This window comes from Columba livia, chromosome 16, assembly GCF_036013475.1.
Source record: "Columba livia isolate bColLiv1 breed racing homer chromosome 16, bColLiv1.pat.W.v2, whole genome shotgun sequence".
Lineage (NCBI taxonomy): Eukaryota > Metazoa > Chordata > Aves > Columbiformes > Columbidae > Columba > Columba livia.
The window spans coordinates 13,381,257-13,401,831 of record NC_088617.1 but is presented as its reverse complement, the minus strand read 5'-3'; the positions used below and the strand labels follow the sequence as shown (position 1 = coordinate 13,401,831).

General features: G+C 44.2%; 2 protein-coding genes across 4 annotated transcripts in view; one reads left to right on the top strand and one right to left on the bottom strand.

The window, feature by feature from the left end:
- AHCY (adenosylhomocysteinase) overlaps nt 1-11,927 on the top strand; it is a 32,818-nt gene extending 20,891 nt beyond the window's left edge. Inside the window, exons 9-10 of the mRNA XM_065032580.1 lie at nt 7,041-7,235; nt 10,935-11,927. Coding sequence (XP_064888652.1) covers nt 7,041-7,235; nt 10,935-11,066 — 327 coding nt within the window. The 3' untranslated portion in view covers nt 11,067-11,927. The remainder of the gene's footprint in view (nt 1-7,040; nt 7,236-10,934) is intronic.
- A 481-nt stretch (nt 11,928-12,408) lies between these two features.
- ASIP (agouti signaling protein) overlaps nt 12,409-20,575 on the bottom strand; it is a 28,753-nt gene continuing 20,586 nt past the window's right edge. For 2 of the 3 annotated variants that reach the window (XM_065032583.1, XM_065032582.1), the window contains exons 2-4: nt 20,039-20,193; nt 18,832-18,893; nt 12,409-17,358 (exon numbers count right to left, since the gene is read on the bottom strand). In XM_065032583.1, the coding sequence (XP_064888655.1) occupies nt 17,182-17,358; nt 18,832-18,893; nt 20,039-20,192 (393 nt within the window). In that variant the 5' untranslated portion in view covers nt 20,193 and the 3' untranslated portion in view covers nt 12,409-17,181. Of the gene's footprint in view, nt 17,359-18,831; nt 18,894-20,038; nt 20,242-20,575 lie in introns of all 3 variants that reach the window. The other variant, XM_065032581.1, reaches the window with a different exon arrangement.

Here is a 20,575-nt window from a genome sequence, read left to right as displayed (position 1 = left end):
GGCTGGCTACTTATGAAGAATTTATGGAAATAGCTAGATCATGCAGAAAAAAGATCAGGGAAACAAAAGTGCAATTTGAAGTTAACTTGGCCAATTCTGTCAGGGATAATAAAAAGTCATTCTTCAAATATGTTAATAACAAAAGGAGGGGCAAGGAAAACCTCCACTCTCTGTTGGACTCTGAAGGAAATATAGTTAACAAAGATGAGGAGAAAGCTGAGGTACTTAATACCTACTTTGCCTCAGTTTTTACCAGTGAGACAGGTGGCCCTCAGGACAACTCATCTCTGGAGATGGTTGACAGAGGTAGGAAGCCAAATAGGCCCCTTCTATTCCAGGAGGAAATAGTTGGTGATTTACTGAGCCATCTGGATCCTCACAAGTCTATGGGACCAGATGAGATCCATCCTAGGGTGATGAGGGAGCTAGCAGAAGAACTTGCCAAGCCGCTCTCCATCATCTTCCAACAGTCCTGGCTCACTGGGGAGGTCCCATATGATTGGAAACTGGCCAGTGTTACCCCAGTCCACAAAAAGGGCTGCAGAGCTGACCCTGGCAACTACAGGCCTGTCAGCCTGACCTCGGTGCCTGGCAGGGTTATGGAGCAGATCATCCTGAATGGAATCACACAGCACCTTCAGGATGGACAAGGGATCAGACCCAGCCAGCATGGGTTTAGGAGGGGCAGGTCCTGTCTGACCAACCTGATCTCCTTTTATGATCAGGTGACTCACCTGGTGGATGAGGGGAAAGCTGTGGATGTGGTCTATCTGGACTTCAGCAAGGCCTTTGACACTGTCTCCCATAATATACTCCTGCAAAAGCTGGTAGCCCATGGCTTGGACAAGTGTACTCTACGCTGGGTTAAGAACTGGCTGGAGGGCCGGGCCCAGAGAGTGCTGGTGAATGGGGCTGCATCCAGCTGGCGGCCAGTCACTAGTGGTGTCCCCAGGGGTCAGGGTTGGGTCCGGTCCTGTTTAACATCTTTATTGACGATTTAGATGAGGAGATTGAGACCATCATCAGCGAATTTGCTGATGACACCAAGTTGGGAGGGAGTGTCGACCTGCTGGAAGGCAGGAGGGCTCCGCAGAGGGATCTGGATAGACTGGAAAAATGGGCTGATTCCAATGGGATGAAGTTCAACAAGGCCAAATGCCGGGTGCTGCACTTTGGTCACAACAACCCCCAGCAGCGCTCCGGGCTGGGCACAGAGTGGCTGGAGAGCAGTCAGGCAGAAAGGGACCTGGGGGGACTAATGGACAGGAAGCTCAACATGAGCCAACAGTGTGCCCAGGTGGCCAAGAAGGCAAACGGTATCCTGTCCTGTATCAAAAACAGCGTGGTCAGCAGGACAAGGGCAGTGATCCTCCCCCTGTGCTCTGCATTGGTGAGGCCACACCTGGAGTATTGTGTTCAGTTCTGGGCCCCTCAGCTCAGGAAAGAGATTGAAGTGCTGGAGCGGGTCCAGAGAAGAGCAACAAGACTGGTGAAGGGACTTGAACATAAGACCTATGAGGAGAGGCTGAGGGAGCTGGGCTTGTTTAGTCTGGAGAAGAGGAGGCTTAGAGCTGAGCTCAGCACTCTCTAGAACTACCTGAAGGGCAGTTCTAGCCAGGTGGGGATTGGTCTCTTCTCCCAGGCAGTCAGCAACAGGACAAGGGGGCATGGGCTTCAACTCTGCCAGGGGAAATTGAGGCTGGAGATTAGAAAGCAATTCTGTGCAGAGAGAGTGGTCAGGCATTGGAATGGCTGCCCAGGGAGGTGCTGGACTCACCGTCCCTGGAGGTTTTTAAACTGAGATTGGACATGGCACTTAGTGCCATGATCTAGTAAATGGACTAGAGTTGGACCAAGGGTTGGACTCCATGATCTCTGAGGTCTTTTCCAACCCAGTCGATTCTGTGATTCTATGAAATGTGCTTGCTTTGATAGCCTCCAGCTGGAAACAATACCATCACTCATTTAAAAAGCAAGTTAGATGACGAATACAGAACAGACCAAGAGAGACTGTATAAAACTTATTAAGAACAGAGCCCACAGGCTGTGTGGTGGCTGCTCTGAATTTCCTCTCAGGAAGCTGCTTGCTCATGTAGTGCCCTGCACCAGAACAGTCCTGATGCAGAGTGCCAGGATTGGAGTAAATCTCAAGGCAACACCCTCTTGGATTCTGCCAAGGTTTGAAAAAATTCACACCTCTTTGTTTTCAAAGCATTTTTCTACTTGGAGCCTGAAGTGTCGGGAAAGCCCATGTGGAGCTTTGCCAAACTCAGACTTCTCTTCCAGACTCAGTGGCTTCGTTTTAGAAACCTGTGGAGACCGGAAATCTGTGCATGGGCAGACAAGGCGAGATGTTTTATCCTTGTTCAGCTTGCATTCCCACTGTGTGTTTATTTCAAGCTGTGGCTCAAGCTACACAGGAAAAGAGGGATCTAAAAATGTCAGCTTTTCAGCTGTGTATCCCAGAGCAGCAAAACAAAAGTAAACTAAATCAAAACTGTTTTGTAACACAAAACAGTGTACTGAGGGAGAGCATCACAAAGCAAACCAGGCTCTGTCTGACTTGGCGTGGGACTTGTGGTTACCTTTTGAAGTGGGAATGTGTTTGATAACAGGATTCTGGGGCAGGTTTTCTGCTTTTTTAGAAACACCACACCCAATTGTATGTCCTAGTAGATCTCAGTCTACCCTTCCAGTTCTCATAACTTCCCTGTGGCTTATTTGCCACCCACATCAAATTCTTACTAAGTAGGTGTGAGTCTCTTCCGTATTCTGTGTGCTGTTGGACACTCTCTGTGGGTTCAGCTAGGTGTGAAGTTTAGACCCTCAAGTTCTCACTGCGTTCAGGTCTGTTCTTGCTTATGAGCTCAGTGTGGAGCTGACTTTGATCACTGGCTCTTGTCCTAGAGGAGCGTGCAGCTCCCTGCTTGCTTTTGGGTAGCTTGGGTTTTAAAACTAAAACTGGAACTGCTCAAAAAGGAAATACTGAAGGCTAAATTGAATGTTAATATGGTAATATATTAACTACCTGTACACAGCCATTCAATGTGGCTCTTAAAGTCCATATGAAGAATTCTAAGTGTCATTATTGATGGATGTAGTAGTCCCTGTTTCTTTATATTCTCTGGATGGGAGGAGTCATTCTGTCCTAGACGTATTACATGCAATGAGGTGCAGTCTAGTCCAAGGTATGAAAACTCTTAACAAGTTTCTGGTTAAAAGCAGAGTATTACCTTATTAAAGGAATGGAATTAAGAGTCCAGATCATCCATATGCTTTAATGCTGAAGACATGCCTCTTACCCTGAGTCTCTGGTCAGTTAGATAAACCGCTGCTGTCACAAGCTGGAGGGTCAGAGGGACCCGAAGGAGGAACCTGCTTACAGAGAAAAGCTGTGACAATAGCTGCCCACCATGCTGAGAGTGCCACAGATGGGTATGTGTAAGCCATTAGCTGAAGTCTGTAAAAGATGTCTCTGAGTGGACCAACTCTGTCTTGGCTTGATCCACAGATCTGAAGCTGAGAGGGAAACTGGGGGGAATAGCATGTCACCCTTGGGCTTTTCTTGTACTCTTCCTTACCCATCTTCTGGTTACCACTGGGGATGGGATGTACCTAGACATAAATGTGATTGTACATGGTCATTCCGTGTGTTTGAAGCTTTACTGAAGTGAGAGTGGCCTGTAGATTTGTATGCTGCCAGTCCCTGGCTCAGGGGTGTACTTGGGTTTTCTTGACTTCTGGCAGTGAATCTGCAGCACTGTGTAGTAGTTTGACTCTCCAACTGGACTCTGTTCTTGGTGTATTTAGTGCCATATGTAGCTGCACTGTGCTAGTGATATGTTCTTGTGCTCTGTTTTGTGTCTGTTTGGATTTGTTATTTCTAAAAGACTTCAGACTTACGTGACAAGGTAAGGAGGGACTGGCTGAGCAGGTGGTACGTGAACAAGTTCTGCTGTCCAAAAGCTTCATTATTCTTTGCTGTTTTCTTTCTCTGTGCTCCTTTACCAAGCCTGATTGCAGAGCTGCTGGGCAATTGAGCAGGACTGGACTAAAATATACATGCATCCCAAAAACTTACTTGCTTCAAGAGGGGGGTGCAAAACTGAGAGGGAACACTTAACTTCATAGCCCCAGATTCCATGTTTGAAACAAAATAAAGGCTTGAAGGAGAGATTTGCAATGGCTTAACTTTTTTGGTCATGCATTAACTTCTGGTTTAAAAACAAGCTCCCAGGGGGTGTCCTGCAGCTTCTGTCCCTCCCCACCTGCACAGAAATTCATCTGCATGTGTTGAGACCTTTTTCAGGGCAGCAGTGATGATTCATTATAAGAAATGGACAGAATTGCTCTTACACTGAAATTTGGGAAGGAAATCATCAGTCTGCTACTTAGGCTATTGCTGATTCCTTGGTTTTGTTGCTCAGATTCATGAAGGGGACTCTTGTGTGGTCATCTTGTCTCCAATCTTAAGGGGAGACCTCAAGGGCCTCAGTCCTGTGATAAGAGCTGTGACATCTTGCACTTGTCTTTAGAATCACGTATGTTTTCTCACATCAGTGTTCTGGGTGAGCTATTCTGTGCTTTGTAATGGCAAGTACCAACTCTCTGAATATTCAGACTTGTACTAAGATCTGACAGCTTTTTTTAATATCCCGTAGCAGGGAGGGGAATATATTACAAGAGGAAAGAATCTCTAACCACCTATGAAGACATCTGTTTCCTGATTAGAGAATTAATACCAGAGCTGAGGGTTGCCAGGCTTCACCTAGAGGTACAAAGTAATTGTGAATGTGTCCAACATGATAGTTTTCAGTACCATGTGGTCTCCATTAACAAGTGGTGAGCTGGTATAAGAAACATTTGATACTTGGGAAAGGAAAAAGGCTTAGTGTGCCATTGTGACTCCTCTGCTTTTAAAGTACAGTTAAGGAGGAAACGGGCTTATTACCAAAAAGCTGGCCTGTTGTTTTGAATAAGGGTTTTCACTGCACTCCCACTTAGCTGCAATCTGGTGTTAGAGACTGATGTGTAGCACAAGCTCAGCTCTAGAGGGGAGGGAAAGGTCAGGCTGGGATCAGTGGACTCTGGCTCTGAAAAGAGATTATTCATGTATCATGGTGTGGAGAGAAGCGTAAAGCAGACAGAACATCCAGAGCAGGCTAAATACTGATGGCGCAAAGGAAGAGGCTTTTGTGTAAGTGTGGAGAGGAATGTAATGCTCACATAACTTGAGTTCCACTTCTCTAGCGTTTTCTTGAGCTTCTAAATCAGACTCTTTACCTGTAGATGAGATGTGTTTTCACTTACACCTCTGCTGATGCCACTGCTATTTCATATTTCTTTCTGTGCAAAGGCACTAATTTGCGTTGCCCATGTTACCCTGTGCATTGAATGGATTATATCAGCAGATTGCCCAATATACATCATTCTGTGCCCAGACCAGCAGCTGTCTGGGTGCCAGCTGTGGGTATCACATGGATACCCACAGCTGTGCCAGCTGTGTGGGTATCATATGGATATGTAGTATCTTGACACCCAAGCCACTCAATTCAGACTTCAAAACCTAAATGTTACTGAACTGCTACCTTGTAGTAGTTTAATCTGTAAATACAATGCTTAATGTAAGTACTGTTGTAGCTGTTCTCAGGGATTTAGTGTTCTGCTTTCTGGCTGCTCCCTTCTTGGTTTCATTGCTTTCTCCCATAGTCTTACGGCAGCACAGACGGTATTTTTCGAGCGGACTGAGCGCTGTCACTGCTGGTCCACACTGGAGAATTGACATCCATAAGAAATGTGGTGCCTGCTCACTGGAGAGCTCTCTTGCTAACCCTGCCTGGCTGTGCTGCTCTTGGACCTGAGGAAATTCAGAGTGTTATCTAGGGCTCCTGTTTGAGGTGGTTACTGTCTGCAAATGTTGTGCTGAAAACACAATAATCAGTTCGAATCCAAGAAGGAGAAAATAGTGCTGTGATTGGAGCATAGTTGATTAAGATAGGTGGAGGCACAGACTGGCTCTGAAGGCAAAATACCCGTTCTTATAAAATGGTTTCTGTTGGTTTACTTATTACATCTCTACTAAGGACCTTCACAAAGATGCTTTTTGTCTGAAAATCTTGTTATAATTAAAGCTTCATCCTATATGGCTTTTAACTTCAGGATGAAGCTTTAAGAATAAAACAAAGTGGTGTGTGTTTTGCTTCATATTAAATAACTTTTGAGACTAAAAGTATGAAGACAGCTGTGGGGATGGACCCTTTTAGCTCTTTCACAGTTGCTGTGCCATGACAGCATAAAATAAATGTATTTGTCTAAGGCATTAATCTTTGTCAGAGTAGGTTGTTGATCATCTTTCAAGTCTTCCAAAGGTTGGCTCTGCTCCCACATGCTTATCATGACATGAGCAATAAATACCAGTGAGTACTGAATATTATGGTGACTTAGAGGCCATGTTGGCCTTTCATGGTGGGCTTTAATATTATAACCCCCTACAGGCCTGATGGCAGGGGATAGAATCACTAGTGACAACTTTTACCATTGCAGGAGCCTCTTCTGGCCCAGACAGTTGAGGCGCATACTGAGTGACATTATCTTTCCGGGAAGAGTTCTTTCCTAATATGTAATCTGAACCTCCCCTGGTGCAACTTGAGGCCGTTTCCTCTGCTCCTGGCGCTTGTTCCTGGGGAGCAGAGCCCGACCCCCCTGGCTCCAAGCTCCTTTCAGGCAGTTCAGAGATCAGAAGGTCTCCCCTCAGCTCCTGTTCTCCAGCTGAACCCCCCAGGTCCCTCAGCCGCTCCATCACACTTGTGGTTAAATGTGAAGCAGATGCTCAGATTCATGTTGTGTCAAGTCTCAAATACCTGCAGGCTTTGCAAACACAGGCTGGGAATTGAGGGAGAGGTGTCTCAATTGTAATCGAAGTCTGTGCTGCAAGGCCACTGCTGAACTGATGATGTTGGAAGAAAGCCCACCAAGCTTTGCATGATTTAAAATGCTCTCTTCACCCTGACATCACACTGCTCTTGCTTTTCCCCACACAGGTGGATCGCTATAAGCTGAGGAACGGCCGTCACATCATCCTGCTTGCTGAGGGCCGCCTGGTCAACCTGGGCTGCGCCATGGGTCACCCCAGCTTCGTTATGAGCAACTCCTTCACCAACCAAGTGCTGGCACAGATCGAGCTGTGGACCAACAGTGAAAAATACTCTGTCGGAGTCCATTTCCTGCCAAAGAAGGTGAGTTAGAATAGCAGAAAGATGCAAGCTGCTAAGGAAACCAACTTCAGACATGATCATGCAGATTGATTTTATTTGTGCTTGGAGTTAATTTTCCTACTAAATGTTGTGTCAAGGAGCTTCTGTCCCTCAGTGAACACTTGGCTTTGGTCCTGTGGAGTCTGCAGAGGGCTGTTTTTTGTGGCTGACCTGTTGTGCAGAGCTGAGACTTGTCTGTCACATGTGATAGCATTGTCCAGTCACTTTTTGGCTTGACCTGGGGCTCTTCTCTAAGGTGCTAAAAAGCCCTGTGCTGCCTCAGGGTAGTCAGGGAGCTTCTCCTAACCAACCCATTCCTTCTGCTAAACATCACAGGATCACAGAACCACAGGATGGTTGGGGTTGGAAGGGGCCTCTAGAGATGAGTCCAGCCCCAGCGTTCACGGCAAATGTTCACATATGTACCCAGCAATGTCTAGTGGGGCAGAGCTGAAGCTGAAGTGAAACTAGGAATCACTTCTACTGCAGTTGATAGTCTGGGTCCCGTTTGCACCTGACCAGAGCTTACCACAGTCTGTTCCTAATAACATCACAAAATATTAATGACATATTCTGTCAGGTTTCCCTTTAAACTTATCTCTCTGCATTCTTTGTTCTTGGAAAAATCTGGATCAAGTCACAACTTGAAAATTCCTTTCACAAAACTAACCTGGCTTTAATTTTCTAAAACAAGCCTGAGAATTTGAGATGGCCATTGAAGAAGGTGCTGGAGTTAAATCCCACTGCCTCTGAAATGCAAACAGGTGGGAGACTAAATGTGAAAATACTTCTCGTTTGGGGAGTACAGAATATATATGTTTGGGCTTACTTATGAAGCGTTTGCTGAAGAACTTTCAAATCTACCTGTTAATGTTCAAGCATACCAAAAATACAGTGTAGGAGTTGATCAGCAAACTCACACGTAATCTTTAAAGGAAAAGTTTTGTTGACAATTCTCTTGTAAATGATAGTCCAGTGTTGCTAATAAAATGTGGCTTCATGCTCTTCCTGAATAACAATTTTTAGTAAGTATGCCTGACCTGGCAATGAGAAGGAATGCCCAGATGAGTTGTGTGCTAGTGGAGCACAAGGCAGTGATCTCCCTGGTTCATGTACTGTGACAAAGTATTCTGTTCACTCTGCACTGCATAGAGCAGTTCAAAGAATAAAACAGTTGTCTTGTCAGAACCAACAGAAGATGGGCAGAAGAGCTTTCTGTGATCATTTTCTGATGGGTATCTTTTCTTGTTCTGTGTAGTAACTTTGAGGTCCAAATGTAAATCTAAGAATTACCGAATACCTTACATAGCACTTTGACTGCAAGAACATAGCTTTGCTCAGCTGTTGCAAACATATACCCTTTTCTACAATGGCTGTTCCTGGAAATCTGGGCAAACTGTTCTGTCCATGTTCTTGGCACCAAATCTGTCTATTCCTATGCTCAGCTATGTGATTTTAAGGTAAGAGTGTCAGCTTACCCTTGTATAAATTTGTGTAGCTTTTTATCTAACTCTTGACATCCTCAAGCTGAAGTAGCTGTGAAACAACTGATCTGTGCTGCAGTTTGAGAAGCTGATTTGGGAAATGTCAGGAACTCAGCTCTTTTTCAAGTGGGTGTAATCTTTCTTAAACTTGCTGGAAACGCACCTTTCAGATCTTCATGTGTCATTCTATTTTAAACTCTTTTGGCAGGATCTACTAAGCTGAAATACTTGTTTTGCTTCTAAACACAGTCCTGCCAGTTAGCTTTTCTTTCTTTCATGATTTTCCTGACTCTTATGTGGTGTGCGGTGACTTTCAGAGTTCCCTTCCACATTCTTCCACTGCTTTGTCTTATGCTTTTAATTTTGTCTTTTACATCTTTGGCTGTGTTTGTTCTCTAGAGATGTTGGCAATTCCATATTACTTGGTATGAGCAGGTTGACCTGCAGTGAATGAGTCTCTACAGATGTAGCTTTTTACCTGGTTCATTACAATGGGGCTACTTCAGAGTAGTTGCTTGTTACCACAATCCCTTTGAGTGGGAAGCGTAGGACTAGTTATTGAGTCATTTAGGACATGTTGGTTCACACAAGCTACAGATCTGGCCCTTGGTTGTTTTGTTGATTTATTGTCCTTCAAACGTATTGCAAATTTTCACATCTGTTTAACTAGGGTGGAGGAAATATCACCAGTCTTTCCCGTGCTGCTGGAGTTTAGATGTACCTGTTTTCTTAGCAATGGTTACTGGTATTTTGCAGTAATTACAAGTGGTGATCAGACTTGTTCTTCTGTTATTACTCAGCAGCACCTGATCCTTTCTCAGTGCTGTCCTTTCTGCCTTTGAATATCCTTTCTGGCTGTGTGTTCCCCTCTGACACAGCAGCTGGTTTACCATTTGACTCTTTTTCTGCCTCTTCTGTACCTGTCTCCTGTAGCACTGGACTGTCCTGTAACCTTACACATTTTTCAATTGCTTGAGTTCACGTGTCTGCCTGACACCTCTGGGATAAATAAGGTATATCAACATATTTCTGAACCCATAGCTCACCTTGGCTTTATTCTTGATTAAAGCAATGCCAATAGATACCAGTATTCTTGTTGAATTAGTGATTGTGGAATGAATTTCTTAATACTCTCAAGATGGGATATCTGGAAAGGAGATGCATTTTTTGTTTTCTTAGTATTAGAACTTACCTGAAATTGTAAGACAATCATCTAGTATGTCCAGGGTCTTTGTAGTGGAAACATGACTGGGGCTTTACTGTTCTACCAAACTGGATATTCTTATCTCTGAATGGTTTGATCTCTCTTCTTGTTGGATGGATGTGAATGTGTAAATGAGATTGAAATGGGCTTGACTATATAAAGTTGTCTGTTGCACTTATACTTAACTGAACTCCCACAAAAACACGGTGCTTTTCCATCTGGATGTAGTTATGTGATCAGAGCAGGTGCCTCTTTGCTCAAGCAGGTGAGGTGTGTTAGCAGGAAAAGAGCTGTCTGACTGTTCTGTGTCAGCCTGGTAAGTCCTCCTTGGGCTGCCATTGGTTTTCACATATTCATTTCTCACCATTGACCACGACTTCCTGAACTAGGCTGAGAGAGGTTCTCCTGCCCCTCTGCTCTGCCCTGGGGAGACCACACCTGGAATATTGTGTCCAGATGTGGCCCCTCAGTTCCAGCAGGACAGGGAACTGCTGGAGAGAGTCCAGCGCAGCCACCAAGATGCTGAAGGGAGTGGAGCATCTCCCGTGTGAGGAAAGGCTGAGGGAGCTGGGGCTCTGGAGCTGGACAAGAGGAGACTGAGGGGGGACTCATTCCTGGGGATCAATATGGAAAGGGGGAGTGTCAGGAGGATGGAGCCAGGCTCTTCTGGGTGACAACCAGTGGCAGGACAAGGGGCAGTGAGTTCAGACTGGAACACAGGAGGTTCCACTTGAATTTGGAAAGAAACTTGTTCCTGGTGAGGGTGGCAGAGCCTGGCCCAGGCTGCCCAGGGGGGTTGTGGAGTCTCCTTCTGTGCAGACATTCCAACCCGCCTGGACACCTTCCTGTGTAACCTCATCTGGGTGTTCCTGCTCCATGGGGGGATTGCACTGGATGAGCTTTCCAGGGCCCTTCCAGTCCCTGACATTCTGGGATTCTGTGAACTAGTAGGACTCCGTTCTAATATTCTTGACCCAATGTTTTGTTTTCCAGCTGGATGAAGCTGTGGCTGCTGCTCATCTGGATAAACTGTGTGTGAAGCTGACGAAGCTGAGTGACAAGCAAGCCAAATACCTGGGCTTATCAAGAGATGGGCCATTCAAGCCAGACCACTACAGATACTGAGCAGGTGGCACTACCCACAGACCGAAGTGCAGGGATACAACCTTCCAAAGCTCTTGTGTGTGCTGGGCTCCTGAGAACAAGCCCTTTGCTATGCCCCTCTGTGCTACAGACCCCCTCACTCTTACCAAGGAAGCTTCAGAGCCTCATTTGTCAGGGAAAATTCACTGTGACTCTTGGAATTAGAATTGGTTACTTAGCCAGCCTCATGGTGAAAAGGAACCTGTGCACCTTTTCTTGGCTCCTGCTGTCCCAATAAGGGGAGTATGACACAAGATTGCTAAACGAAAATGCATAATCTTGTCAAGCGTGTGGCCGGCAGGCTCTTTGAACAGACTGATGGATAGGATGGACAGCATGGGGAGCGGTTTCTGCAGGGAGATGCGTTCTGCCATGCCCTGCTCAAATTAGATCAACCCTATTAGGAGGCTGGCAGTGTCAGGCTTCTCTCCACAAAGGTGGTATAGCTGAAGTGTGTGTTGTGAAACTGGGGGAAGTAGGGAGGATTTATGTTGGTCTCCTTCCTATAAAATTAATTTCATCTCCTAATTGGAGATTAGAGCTGGGGTGTTTTTTTTCTGGGTTAATTTACTCCATCGGTTTTGGTCTGAACGAAGACCCTTCTGTGCTTCTTCCGTATCAACTCGAGGAGCTGTGAGGCAAGAGTGACTTTTTTTAGCAGCTTTCTGGCGTGTTGTGAACAGCTGAGAAGCTGCTGAGGGGGTGGTTACGTTTAGGGACCCTGTTCAATCCTCTGAGCAGCACACTTCTACCCCAACCGGGTTTTTCTGGGTTGTCACATCTGCTGTGTCTTGTTTGTCACTGACTCAAAGTGCTTTTATTAAAGATCTGACTGTGGCCTGACTTGTTTTGTGTAGTGAGATGCTTTGGATTTTGCCATGGATTTACTTTTTTTTGTGATTCTTAAGCTACGGAAAATGTTTAATGTGTAATATCCACATGGGGTTTCTAAAGGCGCCAACCAATGCTGTGGCTAGTTTGCATTGTTTACTTGAGCTGGAAAAAACTGCTCATTATTCGAACATTTGGAGGGTTGAATCTTACAGGGGAAAAGCAAAACAAATACTTTTTCCCTCTGCACACACAGATTCATCTCTATGTATGTCATGGAAATCCTCTCTTGCCTCTCTCCTCTTGTCAACATTGTACAGCAGGCCACTCTGTTTCTGGATATAAGATGATGAAAGGTTTGGTAAGATAAAATGTGCTTGAAGTGCTCCAAGATTCATGTCCAAGCATCAGGTGTGTAGTCAGGGAGTAATTAAAACATGGTGTAGAGTGTGAACTACTGGAGGAGGGGAAAAAAGGAGATGAGTAAACAAGGTGTTGCTCAGTATGCAACTTTTTTCATTGCTTTGTTTTGCATCGACCTCTAAAACACACCAATTTTAACTGAATTTGGGTGCCACAAAGCCACCATCAATGATTCCATAATCAGTAATGAGGACTATACATTGAACTTACTAATGATGAAACCAAAAAGGGTTTAATGTTCTGCAAGCATCCTTTGGAACTGGATGGGGACTGACATGCCTTCTGCTTGTCTAATTCCCTGAAACTCCACAGCAGGGAGATGAAACTCTTTAGGATATTGAGAAAGTCTACAGCACAGTTCTTTTACTACTTGTTTTGCCTGTAGCATCCAGAGCCACCTCTCATCAAAGCTCTTAGTTTTCTAACACTCTGGTTTTCATTTCATCAACTGCAGAATCATTTCCGTAAGGAAAGATTAAATGGGCCACATTCGTAGGCATGAGCTCATTCTCTCTGTTAAAACAGCAGCATATTAGAGGTAAACTGAAGAGCGTCTTATTAGTTGCAATATTGCAGATGTTGGAAGCACCTTTAAATTGCTCGGTAATCAGGCTGACACCCAGATTTTGTTTTGAGCCAGCATTTGTCTGCTTTGCATTATTAACTTGATTTTGACTCAGAACAAACATTTGGTGGTCTTGTTTTTCTTGCCCTCCAAAACTTGCTTCCTATGTGTATTTTATTGATAACTGGTCAAACTCCTTTTGACCCTTTTTGGCAGTGAAGGCCGTTGCCTGTGATATTGTCTGACCTGCCATTGAGATGCTGTTTTGTAGATGAAGAGTGACATCTCTGACCAAACCCTTGCACTTGAACAATAGTAATAGCAATGGAAGGATGTTGAACAACTTGAAAAGAATGAAGGCAAGTAAACCATCTGGTGTGCTCGTTTAGTGCTCCAAATATTTGCTTCCCAAATGGAGAAATTGTTATGATTTGAATGACAGCTTTATAGTAAGGAGCTCTTTTAAATACCAAAACCTTCTAGATTAAAGTGCTCTGGCTCTGCCAGATATTTCTGGGGTGTTTTCAGAGAGAGGGGTCACTGGCTGTTGAATTACTTTAAATGCATCTGCTCCTGTTTCTGTTCTACAGGTGAGAGACCATTTGCCTTTGATGAATGATGAATCTGATGGTAGAGGGTGGGCAATGAGGGTGTTTATTTAAGTGTATTAAAGTCAATAGAAGATTCCTAGTGATGCAAAGGGGCCTGAACTTTTATAACTATTAAATGAATGCCACATGCGAACTGTGTTAAGACACTATTACAGCCAGTTTATGGCTCTCGTATTTCAGGTCAGGATTTCATCTCCAAGGATTTCCTGGATAGAAATACCTGTGCATGTGCCATGCAGAAATTGTAATATCCTTTCACTGAGAAATCTTGTAGAAATGACTAAAGCCTCTTATTTCTTCTAGGAGAGGTGGGAGAGGGACTTAGCCATGTGTTGGCTGTCTGCATATCATCTGAGACGTTTGCTAGTAACATCTTTATATTACCTCTGAAAGGAATATGAAGGCACCGTGTATGTAACAAGGGCACTTTGGGAGTGGTTGATGGGTCTTTCAGGAACCCCAGTGCATCTCTGGCCTTGCTCTGTGTCCTCTAGGCCCCATGTCACATCCGCCAGCCTTGTATGGCTGTTCCTGGTGGGGCTGAGATGGCACTTGGCACCTGTGCTGATGCTGCTGAACTCGTCCTTTTCAGTAAATCAGTTATCAGGGGAAAAAGTGTGTGTGTGGAGGAAGGCAAATTTTTGTATAGCTCCTCTTAGCTCCTTCAAGTGCAAGAAGCAGAAAACACCTGTGTTCATTCTGGAGAACGAGAGAGACCTAAACTAGGCTGGCATGCCAGACTGACACGTGGATGTCTTGGTCCCCAGATCAGGGTGATTTGTTGGGGAAGAAAATTCCACCAAATCCTCTCTAGGTGTGAAATTTCTCTCACTGTTGCGAGAGCTGATCACGGCAGAGCTGCAACTCCTGCTGACTGCAGGGTTCTCGATATATTGTTGGATCTGAAGAAACTAGGAGCATTGTTGAAGCATGTTAGGTAAGTTATCACCAGAACATCTCAGGATCTCTAATCTAGAGCTTTCTGGAGCAGGCGTTATCTTTTCTGTTGTGTTCAAGAATGGCATTAAGCATGTAATGAGGACTGGGTTGTTAGAGCAGGTCCTGTAGCGGGTGGTGTAGGTAACTTGGGTGAGGAGCCACAAGGTCTTGCTTCCATTTTTCAGGCTTATGGAGCTACTGAGAGTGAGGAAATGCAGTGCGGGTCTGGTGTGTGTGTTCCTGTGCTTTGTGCTATACCCAGTTTAAGAAGGACAAAGGTTTACTGGAGGGAGTCTAGTGGAGGCTACAAAGATGCTGGTCTTTCTGGTGAGGAGAGACTGAGAGAGCTGGGGCTGTTCAGCTGGAGAAGAGAAGCTGAGAGGGGATCTCATCAGTGTTTGCACCAGCTGACTCCAGGAGGTCCCTGCCAACCTCAACCGTTCTGTGGTTCTGCAAAGCTGGAGCGGAAGCTGCTGTCTGGAGAACAGCATGAGCTGTTTGTTTGTTTGATATCTGCCTCTCCTGCCTTCCATTTTCCTCTCCTCCTGCTCCCATCCACCCTGGTAAAAGATAATTTTTCTGCCCAGCTGGACATTCTGGTAAGACCATGAAATTGTTTCCACATGAGAAGTTGTGTGATTGTTGATATGATTTCAGTATCAATCAAGGACAATTTCTTAGAGTTATGAGAATTTCTGAACACCTTGATGGGAACCTACGTCTTTACCTAGTAAAAGGGGCCAAATTCCTTTTCCTAAGCCCATTGTGATGTTGTATCATTCTTCCTTCTCATCCTCTTTTAATCATAACAGAATGGCTTACAGATTCCTGAGCTAGGATGTCTGATTAAAAGAAATACATATGTACATTTAAAAGAATCCAAGCTTGCATCATACATGACAGCTAGTGTATTTTATAAAAGACAAAGAGCACTATGACAGCTTGTCATCATTTGGGCTCTTTGATTAATCTCTGTCATCTATGTAAGTATCTCCAAGATGAAAAAACATTCCTGTCCACATCTGAACTATGTTTTCAGCTCTGGGCTTTGGATCGACTGTTAGAAGAAAAAAGTTCATATGGCTTGATCTCCTTTAGAGTGTCACCTGTATCATCTTTGCCTGCCTGGAACATTTTTGTAGCCTTCAACTGTGCTTAGAAATCAATGAAGAAATTTCCTCTTGGTTACACCTGCACAGAGCACTAGAAAACTCAGGATGGGGATTAGAAATTTGTGGTTAGAAAAATACCTGATTGTGAAAGCCAAAGAGCATTGGTCACTGGTGCAGGCATCTTGCAGGCAGGTGGAGTGAAGAAGATGTGGGTTTTAGCTCTGGGGGTGCAATGACCCCTGTGGTCACTGGCAATAGCAGTGGGATGAAGGGAAAAGACTAAAATCAAGAAAGGCCCACAGAAGAGGAACATTGTAGATACAGGACAGAGGATGAGGAAGCAAGAGCTGGAGTTGGCAGATGAAGAGTCTGGGGATGTACTTCTGAGTGCTGGGGACAGCTTCTGAGTCCGTTCCTTAACTCTCCTGTGACCTACCAACATCTCTCCTGGTAGTTTAAGCAAGAAAAGCTTTCCTTTTGTGCCGTCTTGGGTAACTCAAGGTCAAGATCTTCAAGAACAAGAGAAAAGTGTCTTCTAGATACCTGTTTGCTGCTGCCTTGAGCCTCATCCATGCATTCAGAGCTGCTTCTGAGCCTTTAAGACTTGCTCCAGCATTTGATATATGTATTTTTTCTGCAGCACATGGAGATTGCCACCTAAATTCATACTTGGGGTGGGTGGGTGCTGGGAGTTGCTCGTAGTAAAATGGGACAAGACAGAGAGACTGATGGCTTGTAATGTGGGATATATGTTCTATTTTTGTTGATCTTTCTTTTCTTCCTCCAAGTTCTGGGGATGTGTTGCTGCTTTTGGGCTCGATGTGCACTGTATCCTTGGCAGCAGGAGAAGGGCTGAGAACTCTATTCCTGTGGATATGGCTGGGGAAAGAAATCTGATTTTGAAGTCATGAGGCACAGGTATGTCCAGGGTTCAAATACACATGTATATTATTCACCTTGGAGATACTGATTGCTGGTAGGGTGACCAAAAACCCTGCAGGTGGAGGTACTGATGCTCAACTGGGGATGACTGAAAAATTGCCTTATTGGTTCGAGTCTGTCTTTTCCCATAAAATAACCTATATAAATTCTCATCCTGATTTTTGCTGAATGTGTGAAACTTGCATTTCCAACATGGTATTTTGGCTGTGTTAGAAGCTGGTGCTGTGCTCTCCTTGTGGGCGAAGACAGGTTTGGTCCCTTACAGGATTAACTGGTCCTGTTGTAGTGTGGCTCTTTGCATGCCATTGGTGCAGGCTTTGTGGTGCCAGTTCAAGAATGTGATTAATATGTGGTTAATATGACCCTTCAAAGAAACCTGACCAAACAAAAATACCCAAAACCCCAGAATTCTTCTTAAAATGCAGGCCAGTTTTGCTAAATATACCTGTTCAATGTCAATCACCCTGTTTTTTTGCTCCCTGAAAAAACATCCTGTTTATGACAGCATTAACACCATAAAAAACCCCACATTGTCCATTTAATATAAAGAGGACCAAATCCAAGCTGCCAGCTTCAAAGCTTTCTACTTCAATTGCTACACACACGGGGCAGGTTGAAATACACAGTTGAGAAGCTAATGAAAGACAGAAGCCTTATTGCATCCCCAGTTTGGCTTAGCACTTTGGGTTTAACGTTAGACACTGGCAGACGGTCCGGAAAATTCGGCATTTGCATAATGCACAGTAGTTACAACATGAATTTAAGTGTGGTTTGCAGGTTTTGAAGTTGGGCACGCAGTCAGCAGCTGGCGTGGGCCTTGGTTTCGGAGGTGTCTTCGGTTCGGCTTTTTTCTAGAAGAAAATATAAATGTATACATATAAATGTAAGGTGAGTGCAGCTTAGAATAAAGCATAGGTGCAAAGAAAGTGAACTGTGGGAGCTTCTGGCTTGAGGCGAGTTGGCGGTTGCTGCTACTATATTAGTTGGCGGTTGCTGCTACTATATTAGTAGGAACATGGAGATGTGGTGGGTCTGTGTCAAGGGAGATGCCAGCTTGAGACCAGCCCACCGAACAAAATGTTAAACCTCATGAGCCCTGTATGTTGAGCAATTAGAAACGTGATGGGATAGAGTGTTGGAAAATGCTCTGTAGGGAAGAATGTGGCACAAGAGGGACACAAACTGCAAAGATAACAACGTTATCAGTAAAACAAAGTAAGGAATTACTCTTGGAAACCCAGCCTTTTTGAGTGAAGGAGTGAAACCTCCATGTCGGTCTGTGGGGCTGGTATCGGCTCTGTTTCCTAAAGCGCACAGCTGAGAGAAAGGGGATGTGACTTAGCTAAGCTCGGCCTTGCGTGGTTTGTTTGTCACGCTGCCTTTGGAGCTCAGCGACCTTCTGTGCATGGGAGTCCTCACCTGCAGACAGGTGAGCGAGCTGGAGAAGATCTGCCAGCCCGCCCCAGCAGGGCTGCTGCGCTGGTGGTGATTTGGGAGGGTGGAAAACTTCGGGTTGATCAGCATGTGCCTGGGAGAGGCCTCTGGAGCCCTCCAGCTGCAGGAGCCCTATGTGCCTTTTAACTTGGTAGTTTCTCAGGAGTTTCAGTTTTAAGATAAAGCATTCAGAGGTCTCTAAATGCCTTAGGAGCTTTTAAGCAAGAATACTTAGACGAAGTTTGATGGCGAGAACGTCTGGCTTTGAGCTGAAGGTGGGACTAAATGATGTCCTGAGGCCCCTTTTGACCGGGGTCATCCTGCAAATTTAGGAAGTGCTGCCCACAGCAGACATGAACAAGAATGGAAAAGAAGGAGCTCTAAATGTTTCTGGTTGCAGCAATGACTGGTTTGGCTATAAATGGTGATTGTGGCATATTAAAAGCAGAGTAAAAATGCTGTTTTCTACTCTTGTAGACAACTTAAAAAATATAGGAGCCCAGCACATGTAATACTTCACGTTCAGACCTATAGGTAGCAGCATCACATGAAGGAAATCTATCCATCTCAATCTACTGATCTGATAAAATTACTGGTTAACATTTTCAACCAAAGTACCTTTTGGGTAAGAGAGGACTGTAAAAAACAAAAGCAAAGTCAAAACCAACAAGCCCTCCCAAACCCAAACTATAACCTCTAACTAATCTAAGGTCACATAGTTTTCCTTCCACTATTAATGTTTTATTTTACAGTATTTAGAGCTCCAAGCTGTATGTGAATCATTTCAGTTGGGGAGTGGCTGTAAATACCTTGCAAATGAATGCAATGAGGAGAACTATGGAAGTAATAAACCATTCGAACTCAACGGTGTTTTCTGAACAGCCACCTACCTTGGAAGCTTTCTTATTCTCTGCCTCTTTCCTGCTGACTTTCTGGGATCTTTTTGTTAAATCTTCAAAGAGAATAGCACAACATTAATATTAAATCAGTTTTACAGCACATGTTATTTAATTGAGGTGCTTAATACTATTTTATATGCTAGAGAAGGCAGGTAACCTGCATTGCCACCTTTCCAGGAGCTGTCCTTGCACATCACATCCGAACCCCTGCTGTCACTGTCGCTCACGTGAAGCAGAAAAACACTGATGTTTGTATTTCAGGAGGGATTTTTTATACATTAGTGGGTCAAATGTGAACAGGGAAAATAATTTCAGAGAAATCGAATTAAAAATATCTGTGTAAAAGTTGTAGGTACTTATGCACATTAGTCACATGAACAAAAATAGGAAAAATGTTTGGAATTCCTGGTTTTCACAAGGAAAATACTCTTGGCTGGTTTGGCATAAACTCCTCATCCGCATGATGCCACCTTTCATTCTTCAGCTCTTCATTCGTTTTCTACCCGCCATCTTGTTTTACGAACCGTTACTTGCAAAGGTGTTTAATTAATGTGTCTGTAGCCTTGAAACCTTTGTGAATATTTGTGGAGTTGACTCTTGGATCAGGTAAATTTAGGAGGGGATGGATGTTCAGACTATGCCTGATGTAACTTTTTTTTCTTTAGATAAAAACTCTAGTATTTGTGAACGTGCCCATATTATCACTTGAGGGATAAAAATTATTGTAATTGTTATTATTATTATATCAGCTTTAATGCTGTTTATTACTGTATGTTAATTCTGCAGCTAAGACTCAGGATCTAACACAGCAAGACTTTTCTGTTCAAGTGTGAGATCTTTCCTGGCTCACTAATCTATTATGATATTTTCCACACCTTTGTTCTGTGTGTGTGAGGCTTGTAACAAGCAGTACCTGTATGTAATGAATGATTTGGATAAAAAAATCAGTATGATGTGACCTGAAGTGAAATCTGTAAAACTAAAATAAGTTGGCTGATTTTTTAACTCTAAACTGTGCTTTGCCACGTTGCCATTCTTGGATGCTGTGGCTGCGTTCCCCCTGCAGTTCTGTGTGCTCCTAAGGCACTTGTATGACATTGCAATGCTGCAGTGAGCCATCAAAACAATCCATATTAATCAACGGCTGTATTCTCTACACATCTCGTTAATTTGGGCCTGAGGAGTGGATTTTACTAACCTACGATGGAGATGGGCGGGAGATCTGGAAGGTTCATTTTGTTGCTCCTTGACAGGTTGCATTCTGTCTTCTCTTCGATGACCATGTGAGAATTGGCAGCTCTGAGCACACTGTAGCACAGTAGGAGGCTTAGGAACACGCTCTTACTTTCCATCCTGGGGAGGAAAAATTCCATTGTCATGAAAACCAAAGTTGATACAAACCTGCATGTAGAAGAGAAACAAAGATACGAACCTCAGCTATGGTTTTCTGTCAGCTTGTGCAGCTTTAGCAACATTTGGCAGTTCTTTCCGGCACTTTGCCTCTGATACGGAGCGCCTAAGACTGTCTCAAACATAACTCTCTTAGAGGGAATATTTTTATTGATTCTTTGCTCAGAAGGTTTATTTTCCCAAGAGCTGAGTGAGCTCCTCCCACTGCGTTTTACAGAGTTGTTTATTGCGTGAGAAGAATCGCTGTCACTTTTGACCAGCAAAACCACATAATTAGATTTGTCCTAGGAAATCTTGTTTACAAATTCACGCTAGAAAACCTAGA